Source organism: Rhinatrema bivittatum, chromosome 4 (assembly GCF_901001135.1).
Source record: "Rhinatrema bivittatum chromosome 4, aRhiBiv1.1, whole genome shotgun sequence".
Lineage (NCBI taxonomy): Eukaryota > Metazoa > Chordata > Amphibia > Gymnophiona > Rhinatrematidae > Rhinatrema > Rhinatrema bivittatum.
The window spans coordinates 248,943,740-248,956,785 of record NC_042618.1 but is presented as its reverse complement, the minus strand read 5'-3'; the positions used below and the strand labels follow the sequence as shown (position 1 = coordinate 248,956,785).

The 13,046-nt window shown below is 41.5% G+C and overlaps 1 protein-coding gene across 5 annotated transcripts in view; it reads left to right on the top strand.

Annotated features, from left to right (window-relative positions):
- CAPRIN2 (caprin family member 2) overlaps window positions 1-13,046 on the top strand; it is a 263,440-nt gene that overhangs the window by 205,604 nt on the left and 44,790 nt on the right. For all 5 annotated transcript variants that reach the window (XM_029600006.1, XM_029600005.1, XM_029600004.1 and 2 more), the window contains 2 exons: window positions 6,680-6,859; window positions 9,720-9,808. In XM_029600006.1, the coding sequence (XP_029455866.1) occupies window positions 6,680-6,859; window positions 9,720-9,808 (269 nt within the window). The remainder of the gene's footprint in view (window positions 1-6,679; window positions 6,860-9,719; window positions 9,809-13,046) is intronic.

The window sequence follows — 13,046 nt, the reverse complement described above, 5'->3', positions numbered from 1 at the left end:
CCATCCATCCTCTTGACGTTACCTATGTTTTCGGTACAAACATCAACACTACCAGTACAAGGTACTCCCCTTTGGATTATCGGCTGCACCCAGGGTTTTCACCAAATGTGTGGTGGTGGTGGTTCATCTCGGACAACATGGTATGACAATCTTTCCATATCTGGATGATTGGCTCATAGCCTCGACTCGAGATATTGATCGATCATCTCCAAAGGATAATACAATGCTTACAAGCATTAGGACTATTGATCAATTTTCAGAAATCACATTTGCAACCAACACAGCAGCTGCAGTTTATAGGAGCAGAGCATACCTCCCATCGGAAAGGTTACAATTACGTCAGCTTCTGCATCACTTGAACACTCAAAGACCCTCAGCAAGACAAGTGTTAGTAGTCTTAGGTCACATGGCGGCAGTCAATTTCAGTTCCCAATACCAGACTACATATGAGATGTCTGCAGTGGGGATTGAAACGTCAGTGGAGACAACACACACAACCATTAACACAGAAAATAAGACTAACATCCAAGATGAAGGACATAGCATGGTGGCTTTTCCAATCCTCTCTCTCCAAGGAGCACTGTTCAGTCTTCCCACACACAATGCAGTCCTAACCACAGACGCATTGTGGAAGGGTTGGGGGAACTCATCTCAATTTACGAAACGCAAGGAGTATGTACACTAACAGAACAAACCCTACAGATAAATTTGTTGGAACTCAGAGCGATCCGAAGAGCTCTACAAGTTTTTCAAGACTACCTAAAGGGCCGCAGTCATGATCTACACGGACAATCAAGTAGCGATGTTTTACATCCAACAAACGAGGAGGGTCCGGTTCATGGTCTCTCTGCAGAGACATTGATTATCTTCCAACATGCTCATCAGCATTGATACATCTGCAAGCCACTTACCTTCCAGGAGTGGCGAACACACGAGTGGACAGGTTAAGTCGAATCTTTCATCCTCACGAATGGACACTCAATACAGACATAGCCCAAACAGTCTTCATGCATTGGGGAACACCTTCGATAGATCTCTTCACAACGGAGATCAATGCTAAAGTTCCCAAATTCTACTCGATAAAACCCAGCAAACTCCGGATAGCTCAAGATGCTTTCCTCATCCCTTGGACGACAGGCCTCCTATATGCCTTTCCCTCCCATACCTCTAACAATGATTCAAAAGTGCATAGCAGACATGGCTCAATTGATACTCATTGCCCCGGCCTGGCTGTGACAACCATGGTACAGTTTCCTTCTTAGACTATCTCTAGAAGAACCAATATGACTACCGAATCATCCAGATCTCCTACTTCAGGATCAGGGGATTCTTCTACACCCATTACACGCATCTCTCCACTTGACAGCATGGAGGTTGAATGGCTCCTGTTAACAGAACAGGGAGTCTCTCGGTCTACACAATTCATTTTATTAGAATCCAGGAAGCTCTCAACAAGGAAGAACTACAACTACAAATGGAAACATTACTCAACTTGGTGCATATCCAATAACGTATCACCAATACTGTCCACCAGAAACTCATGGATTATCTTCATACACTGGACTAGCCACATCTTCCATTAGAGTTTATCTCAGTACCATAGGCACATACCATAGACCATTAAATCATCCGTTACTATCCCGTTTCATTAGAGGACTCTCTCCTTTGTCGCCCAGTTTCAAAACCTCCAGTTCCATGGAATATCAAAGTCCTGGAACAACTCGTGCTTCCCCCTTTTGAACCTATGGCATCAGCACATATAAAGTACCTTACTTGGAAGGTAGTGTTTCTAATAGTAACTTCGGCAAGACGAGTCGGCGAGCTTCAAGCACTAGTCCATTATTCACCATACTTGCAGTTTTTTCACCAAAAAGTGGTTCAGAACTCACCGATCCTTCTTACCAAAAGTAGTTTTGCAGTTCCATCTTAACCAAAGCATAGAACTACCAATCTTTTTTCCTAAACCTCATGCCAATGAGAGGGAAAAGTTACTCCACATGCTGGATTGTAAGAGTGTTAGCTTACTACAGAGAACAAAATTGGAATCCCGAGCTTCTCAACTATTTGTATCATTTGATCCAAAAGCACCGGGACTACCAGTGTCAAAACGTACCATTTCCAGCTGGATTGTACAATGCATTCAATTTTGCTATGACAAGCAGAAGTTACATCTGTCTTCTATACCCAAAGCTCACCAAGTGAGAGCACTAGCAACTTCATGGGCACACCTTTGAAATGTACAACCCATAGACATTTGTAAGGCAGCTACATGGTCATCACTCCATACCTTCACATCGCACTACTGCCTTGATCAGCAAGCAACCACGGATGCGAAGATAGGGCAAGCAATCCTACAATCTCTATCCTCCTGTCCAAGGTGACTACCACACTACAGATCACGTCCAGCTATATGTATCACAATTAACGTGATCGGGAGCTTGGGACTCCCATGACAGCATGGCTAATTCAGCCCTGCTATCAACAGGGAAAAAGCAAGTTTGCTTACCGTAAACAGTGTTTCCGTAGATAGCAGGATGAATTAGCCATGCTGACCCGCCCTCCTCCCTGGCAGTCACAGCTTCTTCGAATCAACTACAGCTTAATCACAGACTGAGGAGAGTTACTTTCCTGCACGGGAACACACGCACAGCCGCAGACAAAAAGCTAAACCTCTGCTTAACAAAGCTTCGCCTCACGGACCTGATTGACAGATCCCATGACAGCATGGCTAATTCATTTAAGCCTTTAGGTATTCCTTCTGATAGTGATGTGATTGGATTGACAACTTAGTGTACTTGTTTTAATGAACTGGCTGGTATTGGGATATGGTGAGTTAATCTTAATTTTATTAATTTGACTAATTGTCCACTTAGTCAGTGAGAACCATTTGATTCTTCAGGTGCTTTTTGGTTGACTGAATTTAACATCAATTTTGTCTAATAGTGCGGTTACATACTCATTGAAAGAGGCTTTGTGAAGTAGCTCCTTTATGTAAGATGTCTGTCTTTTAGATGTTTATCTCAAAAGTTTAGAATTAAACAGATTCATGGGGCTATATTTAACAGCTTTTTTTTTTTGCTTTATTGTTTAGTGTATGGTATTTTGAGGCAGGATTTGTATCTTCCTAGGGATTCAATTCAATGGCATTTCTACCATTGTTTCTCTAGTTTCCTAAAGTTCTGTTTCGTGCTTTTTAGTTCATTGAACCAGGGGTTTTTTTGTTTGGAGTCCTTTTCTTTAGTTTCTGAACAGGGCTAAGGGTTTCAGCTATGTCATTGACTGTTGTCCCAGGAGTTGAAAGCTGTTGGTTTGGTAAGATTTACTTCATGTATTTTAGTTTCTATTTCAGCTAGTACTTCTATCTCAATCTTTTTTTCTTTCTATATTTTTCTTTTCTATCATCCTATTGTGAATTTGGCTAGTGAGGGCTATTTCTGCTTTTATTAATTGGTGATCGGACAAGCACACTAGTGTGTGAGGTATTGATTGAGCAGTTATTTGTTAGCAAATACTAGGTCTAGTGTGGCCTGCTTTTGTGCATTGCTTTTGAGACCAATTGACCATTCCATTGCTTCTAGAAACATTTCACATACTAAGGTTCTTGGCATTTTGTCTACCTGTAGGTTAGTCTCCAATTGTAGATTCTGGAGAAGGAAATACCTTAGTAAATTCTCAGTGGTGATCAATCTTTTTGTAGTGAACCTGAAGGGCAGTAGACCAGTCCTATGTTTAGCTGATTAGTATTGCCACTTCATAGAGTAGGATGATGTGTACTCTTCTACTTTACTACAACAGCACTAATACCTTGCGATGTCAGTAGTTTCAAGTAAGCATTAATATTACTATATATAAATAATGCCTTGGTGCTGATCTTTAGTACTCCAGGAGGTATCTGGCACAATTTTTGCATTCTTCATTAGACATCCAGATTTAGACCAGTTCTATGGCAGCCAAATTGAGTCTCTACAATAGATGAGCCAGGGTTGTGTCCAAAGGTTATAAGCATGTAGAATCATAACTGAGTCCAAGGAAATTTGGAACAAGAGGTCAAATTTAGGCTGATCAGATCAAATTGTGGTACCAGTAGGAAACCAGAGCTATACTAGATGCTAAATTCCAGTTAATCAGGCTGACTTCTGCCAGTCCTAATGGAAGCTGAGTAGTGAACATGCTGGAAAACATCAAACAGGTAATTGACTTCATTCAGGAGTCATGCTGGTAAACGTAACCTTACAGTTGGAAATTTAGAAAGAGATCCCTTATAGATTGAAGTTTGTGTGACCCAACATAATACTCCAGTCCATTTCATTAATAACTTGGAATATAAACTATCTCCAAGGCTGGATAGATGTAAGACTACCCACTACAGCAACTACAAACCAGATTATGGTTCTAAAAGTATTTAGGCTGCTTCACATTGCAGTGTAGTCTCCTGGAGGGCAGTCTGTGTTCTGGTCTTTGGAGTCACCCTTAAACCAGTGTTTCACTACCCAGTCCTGGAGACACTTAGCTAGTTGGTTTTCAGGACTTCCACCATGAATATGCATATGAAAGACTTGCATATCCTGGGTCTCCAGTGGATGCAACTTTCTCATGCATGTTCAGTATGGATATCCTGAAAACCTGACTGATTAGGTGTACTTTCAGGCGAGGGTTGGGAAACACTGCTCTATACTCCCAGGTACTTTTCTACTGCTATTAACACTGGCTGAACTTATTAAACTTTGGTGCATGAGGGAGGGGAGGGGGAGTTCCTAAGGCTCTTGGAAAGCATTTTTTAGTATATCTTAAGAGCTAAGCTGTGCAAGGGGACATATTTCTAATTTAACTGCATTTCTGTTGACTTTAACTTGCTAAACTCCACTTTGAAACATGGGGATTAAGTTAGGACTTTTAACACATTACTATAAAATGTGGTTGTTTTCACATCAACATTGTAAATGCTTGTTGATGAATACTGCTTATATGGTGCAGCTTATCTTTCCAAAGAAAGTATGGATGAGCCTGACCTAGTATTTTAGAACATCTTATTTACTTGGTCAACAGGTTTAATCTGTTTAGATCCAAGAAGCTAGGATTAACCAGACTTCTAGTTTTATGTACTCTAGAGGGAGAACAGAAAATAGAGCAGACTTCATTTTTATAAAACTAACTCAGCCTCATGAACTGGTAAGATGCCACTGAAGTTCATAATTGACACAAGCCCTTAACTGTGTTCATAATATAATTGCCATACAGCAGCCCACATCCTTAGGTTCCGTCATTTTCACCCATAAATTCCCAGATTTTTCCAAAAGTAATCTGTTTAACCAGTGTTAACATTAAGGTGAAAATCAGTTTAAAGAGTAGCTCCAGAGCTGCAGATGCAGTGTCAAGGCCTTCAGCAACTGCTGGAAGCCAGTATGGGCCAAAGCACCTGCAGCCTTTAAAGTCCCACCCACCACCAGCAAAAGAATTTGTTCTCCATTGTCGCTGATATAGCACTGAAGAGCAAGTGCCTGCTGCTTGGTGCTGCCAATGCATTTGAAGCAGGTTGTCTACCAGAAGCATTTCCTGGCAGGCTCCCTGGCCCCACATAGAAGCAGAGGTGTAGTGCTGTAGAGCATGGGAGCCTCAGTATGCATGCTGCTGAAAGTCTGGAGCCACCACTAGAAAGGAGGCATGTTGCAATGGGGGGAAAGGGGAGGAAGGAAGGAGATTCTTAGGGTTTGAGACATGGTAAGGAATGGGGATAGATAGGGGTGCTGCTGAGTGGGTGAATGGGAAAATGTTTAATTTTATTGTACTGGCTTCGTCCAGCAAAATAAATTTACCCAGAAAAATGAGTAATCTTTCCACTGATTTTTCTCCTGTTTTGTTCTTTTCATAATAAACCCTGAAAATCCTGGGAAATTAAATAGCCAAAAACAAAGGTCCCTATACACACCTTTGCCCAGTTGATAGTTGGATTGCTCAAAGTAGCTTGGCTTTTGTCTCCATCCTGATATGCAACTTTTACCTCTACATAGCTCTTGAGCTTCTATAAGAGCTTGGCATCTTGTCTACCATCCTGTTGCAGCAGAATAATGTAAGGCATTCTTCTGTGAAGATGGATTTTCTTTATGTAAAATGTTAATACCATAAGCCAGGGGTGGTGAACTCCAGTCCTTGAGGGCCACAAACAGGCCAGGTTTTTCAGGATAACCACAAAGAATATGCAAGAGTTTTGCATATATTGGAGACAGAGCATGCAGATCTATCTCATGTATATTCATTGTGGATATCCTGAAAACCTGGCCTGTCTGTGGCCTTCAAGGACCAGAGTTTGCCACCTGTGCCATAATGTTGAACTCTAATTCCTTTCCCCATTTTTCTCCCTTGGCAGACTGGCCAGTAACCCTCATACTTGGATAGCCTAAGGAACACACTCCAACTGGAGAGATCTCTCAAGATGCATGCACAATACCACTTAGGGTCAAGGATGGTTGCTGCTACAATGGTGGCCCTTGCAGGCTAACACCCCCCTCACCCACCTCCATGGTGCACCAGGTCCTGACTGGTCCTAATATATTGGATTAGTGTTGTAGCTGATGGCCAGGGCCAGTCCCTCCTGTGATTTGAAGGATGCTGGGTTTTGGGTTTTTGTGTTTGGTTTTTTTTTTTTCCAAGATTGGAATTGTATTGTATCCTTTCTCAACAGCAAGTACTAGCCAGCCTGATGGAACTGTTCCTGTGAACAATCTTACCTTCTATCCAGCACAAACTAATGCTTTTCCCAGAGCTACGCAACCATATGCTAACAATCGTGGCTTAGTTAGAGGAGTCCCTCGAGGTGGAAGAGCAATGGCCAATTCATATCGCTCCCCCAGTGGATATAAAGGTAAGCTTTTACACTGTATTGGGATTTTTTGGAAGATATTTTGATTGGCATTCTCTCAAGCATGCCACTCTGTGTTTAGCAAGATATTACACTTTTTAACAGCAACCTCCTATGTTTTTCTGACATGAGCTTTGTCTACACTGTCGCACAAGATCTGAAATTACCTTGCCCAGTTAGTATCCTTCTTGGAAGCAGACTACATCGGTTATGATCAGAATAATTTTAAGCAAGTCAAGGTTTTAAATTTAAAGTTAATGCATTTAGAACTGACAAAGGATTCAAACATAGGTTTCCTATCTTATGAGCCATAAAATTAGTCAGTAACATTCTGATCACACATCAAAACCCTACTTCCCAGTATTTTGAAATACCTTTGATTCTCATGTTTTCTAGAAGTGTCATCTTTTGCTTATTCTATTTCTGACTTCTAAAAGCTAGTCAGATGTCATCACCTTTTATTAACGTTTTGTTTAAGGTGATAACCTTTATTTCCATACATTCAAGTAGAGTAACATGACAGCCATGCTATGTTCAAGGCAAGGTAGATTCACTGATGGTCTTGACTCTGCTTTGAAAAATTATGCATCCAATGAAGGCTTAAACTTGAAGACTTTATCTCAAAACAGGATGTTATGGTGTTGCTTCTAATACTGGGGTCATGGACATCCCTTTGCCTGATGGAACTTTAGATAAGCCTCTCTTCAGGAGGTTCATGCAAGGTGACACTTAAGCCTAGTTACTAAGAGAAGCAGATTTACCAGTGGCAGGACTCAAATTTTCATGAGCCTGTTATCCAGTGTGTTCAAAAGAAAACCCATGCAGGGCTGCTGTAGGGTCTGAACAAGTATCCGTGTGGAAGGGGGTGGGACTGCAGTATGGTTGTGTTCATGCTCATTCAGGGAGTGCTACTGGGAGAATACCCACCACTTAAACTAAGTCTAGGGCTGTCCCCAGAAGCATCTGGCAGCAGGAGAAGGGTCTTAATACCAATATTGGTTTGGTAGGGGTGCAAATCTTTTTTCCTCTAGGTACTGCCATGTTGGAGAGTTTATGGCCATGTAAAGCAATGGATCTTTGGAAGTGGTGGTGGTTCCTGTATAAAGATGACTCAATGTGCTTAATATCCTTGTAGGAAAAGATTATATATTTCATAACTTTATATACCCAAATTTCACCACAATACCAAACCTACATAAAATATCAAACATACAAAGGTGTATACATCCACTCAGATAATTTATATCACTTTAAAAAACTTTTGTATTAACTCAAATTCAAAAATTTCCAAAAATGTATTTGATAGTCCATCACAAGATCCAAGAGTTCACAATTAAGCAGTTTTTGAAGTCTAGATCCCACCAACTAGTTGCATATAGCTTTATTTCTATCCTATCTATAATCCTAGGTGGGTTGCAAATAAAACATACATACTTAAAATACATTTCAGTATAGATAATTCACTGAACAGAGGCAGGGCTGGATTAGGAAACAGAATGGCGCTTTGCTCTATGCAGTCTGCTTCAGGCTCACAACCTCCCTTCTGTTTCCTGCACACTCCCTGGGTGGGTTCTGCCCTGACTGAGGGCTGTTCTCAGCTGCCTGAGATTCAGGGAACTGGCCAGTAGTTAGGGCAGAAAATTGCATGCTTGAGCAGTGGGCCCACAGTTATGCAGGGCTCATGGCAGCTGCCCCTTTGCCCAGAAGTCAAAGCAGTACTAATCTGACCCATCAACTTGACTGAATATTTTTGGGATAACCATGTTAGTCTCCATATGGAAGAAATTATGGCTTGTTCATAAAGTGCTGAGGCTCAACATTAAAAGCAAAATAGCATAGACCTGGACTGACAGAACACAGAAATCAACAGCAGCATTGGATATCTGGCTGCACTCCACTATTCATGTCACTGAATTTTCAACTGCTTATACACAACATCCCAAATGTTTGGAGGACCCCACAGCCAGTCAGCTTTTCCAGTTATCCATAACATGTACGAGAGCATATACGGTTTCCAACATAGGCAACCTTCTCATGTATATTCTTTGGAGATCCTGAAAACCCAGGGGACTCAGATCTCTGGAACAGGTTTTGAAAGCTCTGAATTAAAGCACTTAATATAGAAAACTTACTTTAGATTGAATTTCTGTACCTAATGCACTATAAATCAATCCATATACTCAAATATAAGTTCTAGCCTGCCATTCTTACAACAGGTAGAGCTCATTCTCAGAGCTTACTGGTGCTGTTTTCAATTATGTGAAATACTGCTAATGTAATGAGGTAAGATCTGCTTTAAGACTAGTTCTAAAGTTTGAAAAAACAGGATTGTGAGCCTGTTCCTACAGCTGTTTCATCTGAATAGCACTTCTGGCAGGTCAGCATTTGACCAACTCCTCTCAGCCTCTCATAGCTGAGAGTCCATGGTGATCTCTGGTGCATAGGATACTGGGGCCACAATCAGTCTCTAAGAGCTGTTGGAGGGGGTTTGCATTTCTCTGAACACTGGGGGTGGGATGTGAGTGGGTAGTTGGGGACTGGGGAGGAGATGGAGACAAAACAGCTGACTTGAGATGTGGCCAGCATGTCCTCTTTTCTTTTAGATTAAAAGATGAGGAGCAAGCAGACCACCCATTGCAGCTAGTTTCACTCACATTTAGAGCTCAGCATTTAATACTGCTCAAAATACTTTACAAATCAGTGTCCCATGATTTGAAGTGATGTTAGGTAGCAATTACCCTTTTTCTTATGAAATACTTGGGTTTGAGGATTCTCTTCCACTTGAGAGTAAAATATTGATTGCAAACATTTAGATAATTTGAGGTGCTTGGCTTGTAATTTAATGGCATTTTATTTTGAGCAGGTTTTGATACCTATAGAGGTGGATCACCCGCTGTCATCAACGGAAACTTTGCGCAAGCTCCATACTCTGCAATACCATACACCCTCAGGGTAAGCAATGCACACATGTATGCAGGAAAATGCAGTCGTGGGCCAGTATTCTAGAATACTTCAGTTTCATATGTGTGGTTCATGACCATCTCTATGCAACACTATCCCATGCAGGTAAATGTTAGATTGTCAGCCCTTGCTGTAGCTTATGCTTTTAAAATTGAGCCCATGGGAAAATATTTGAGATGTATCATTGGTATGACATACAGCACATACATGTAGGGGCATCATTAATCTAATACATCACATAATCCATATCCTAACCTTCAACAACCATATATATGAATACTCCACAATTTTTTATTTCTTTACACATCAATACTCAGATGTATTCAAATTACACCATTTACATAATATTCCTAAATATAATCATCAAATTACACATATGGACATATCAAAAGGTATAGAAGAACATTTCCATTCACCTCACCACTCATACATCATACCAATCATACATTTCTAAAAACCCTCATCTAAAAAACCACTACATATAGCCTCCCAACAAGGACCCTTGTTTCACCCCACCCAGGCTTCTTCAGGGGATGTATTCCTGCACCATGCCCATAAACTCACTGGACCAGTATCTTCTGTGAGACCAGGTCATGCCAGTGCGATCTGCACTTCCCATGTGCTCTACAAAACTAACAATCATTAAATACACTCACAATATCCCTATTAATTGTTACTCTTACCAGACTATATTTTCCACTTACTGGCTTTAGTCCTCACAACCTCATGTCATATCATTTTTCTATTCACATAATCCCCTTCTACCAGCACACTCACTGCAAGCATTAAGCATCATTCCTCATTATACATATCTCAAATACCCCCTCCCCAACCATATTATATACCACTAATACATCTACCACATATATCAATACTCAGCCAATATAATCCGACCAACACCACCACAGTCAATTGTGGGCACCGCCATTCACATCAGTATGACTAACATCCTCTGCAGGCATCAACCCTCCTTTTCTAAATTCAAAAATACAAAGCATCAAATCTCCTAGCTGTACACAATTATATATACTCATCCCACAAAGTAACAAACCTGTTAATATTCCTTCATTTCACCAGACACTCTTCAAACGCAGACAGCACTTGCTTCTTATGTACAGGCCACCATCTTTAAAAAAAAAAACAAAAAAAACCCCAAACTGCAGCCAATCACTATACACCCACCCCCTCAATCCTACCAATCCCAACACAGTCCTTCAATCCCTCATGACACACCTATCCTATCAATGTAATATCCCACCCCAAAGTACTTCCCAATCACCACTGCAATTAAAGCCGCAGCAGTGTGATGTTTTTCAAAAATAAGTCTCAATTGTTACTTTCCCAACCCCTTAGTAATAAAACTATTTCCATGCAACATAATTATTTAAACCCCACAGATGGGATGTTGAGTGGGAAGAGTTTTATTACTAAGGGGTTGGGAAAGTGTAACAGAATTGAGACTTATTTATTTTTGAAAAACATCGCACTGCCGTGGCTTTAATTGTGCTAGTGAGTGGGAAGTACTTTGGGGTGGGATATTACATTGATAGGATAAGTGTCATATGAGAATTGAGGGGGTGGGTGTATGGCTGCAGTTTGTTTTTAAAGATGGTGGCCTGTACGTAAGAAGCAAGTGCTGTCTGCGTTTGAAGAGTGTCTGGTGGAATGAAGGAATATTAACAGGTTTTTTACTTTGTGGGATGAGTATATATAATTGTGTACAGCTAGGAGATGCTTTGTATCTTTGAATTTAGAAAAGGAGGGCTGATGCCTGCAGAGGATGTTAGTCATACTGATGTGAATGGCAGTGCCCGCAATTGACTGTGGTGGTGTTGGTCAGATTATATTGGCTGAGTATTGATATGTGGTAGATGTATTAGTGGTTTATAATATGGTTGGGGAGGGGGTATTTGAGATGTATGAGGAATGATGCTTAATGTTTGCAGTTGGTAGAAAGGGATTATGTGAATAGAAGAATTATATGGACATGAGGTTGTGAGGACTAAAGCCAGTATGTGAGAGAGTCTGGCAAGAGTAACAATAGGGATATTTTGAGTATTTTTTAATGATGTATGTTTTGTAGAGTACATGGGCCGGTGGTTGGATTACATGTGGGCAGTGCAGATCGCACTGGCATGATCTGGTCTCTCGCAGATACTGGTCCAGTAATTTTATGGGAATGGCGTAGAAATACATCCCCTGAAGAAGCCCAGGTGGGGTGAAACAAGGGTCCTTGTTGGGACTGGGAGGTGGTTGTGTGCCTTTTTTTTTTTTTTTTGATGAGGGTTTTTAGATATGAGTGGTGAGGTAAATCTGTGTATTGAAGGTGGATAGAAATGTTCTATACCTTTTGATATGTTCATATGTAATTTGATATATTTAGGAACATGTACATGATGTAACTTGTATACATCTGAGTATTGATGTGTTAAGAAAAATAAATTGTGGAAAATATAATCAACTAGATAAATGAGGCTTGACCATGCCGCAAATGCGCAGTAGAGAGCAGAAAACTCTGCCCGACATGCTGCGAGAGCATCTCGGTCAGAGCGGTGGACACGGCATTTTGCGGCAGTGGCGGCGGTATGTGAGCATCGGTCAGGCCAGCAATAGAGAGCAGCGGATGCGGCGTGGAGCAGCGGCGGTGAAAGCTGAGCCGGGCGGGCAAGCAACGAGCGCGCAAGATCACCGCTCCAAGAAAAGGCTCCTCAGACATGTTAACAGCCTGAGCCTGAGCCTGGTCCTCCGTTGCCGGGGGAGGGAGTAGGGACAGTGACAGAGGGACAGGCTCAAGCTGTTAACATGCTGCAGTTCCGTCAGCAAATGCCTCCTCCTTTAGCCTGGTCCCTCCCAGCTGGCCCTGTAGAAGAGAGAAAGAGGGAGTGGAGGAGGGGAGTGACTGAGGGAAGGGGAGAGAGTGAGGGGGGAGTTTGAGGGGAGGATGAGTGACTGAGGTGAGGGAACAGAAGTGTAGGCGGGTGCAGTGTCTGAAAACGGACCGAAAATGTTTTTAATGTACCCTGTTACGGGCTTAACGGCTAATATATATATTTGAAGGTTAGGATATATGGTTTATATGATGTATTAGATTAATGATGCCCCTACATGTATGTGCTGTATGTCATTCCCAGTAGGGGGGCTATAATATGCTCTGTGTACCTGAAACAGTTCACATCAGTATGTCATTTGGTGGAACTTGCATGAACTTCGCATCTGTTAAGTCTTAAGA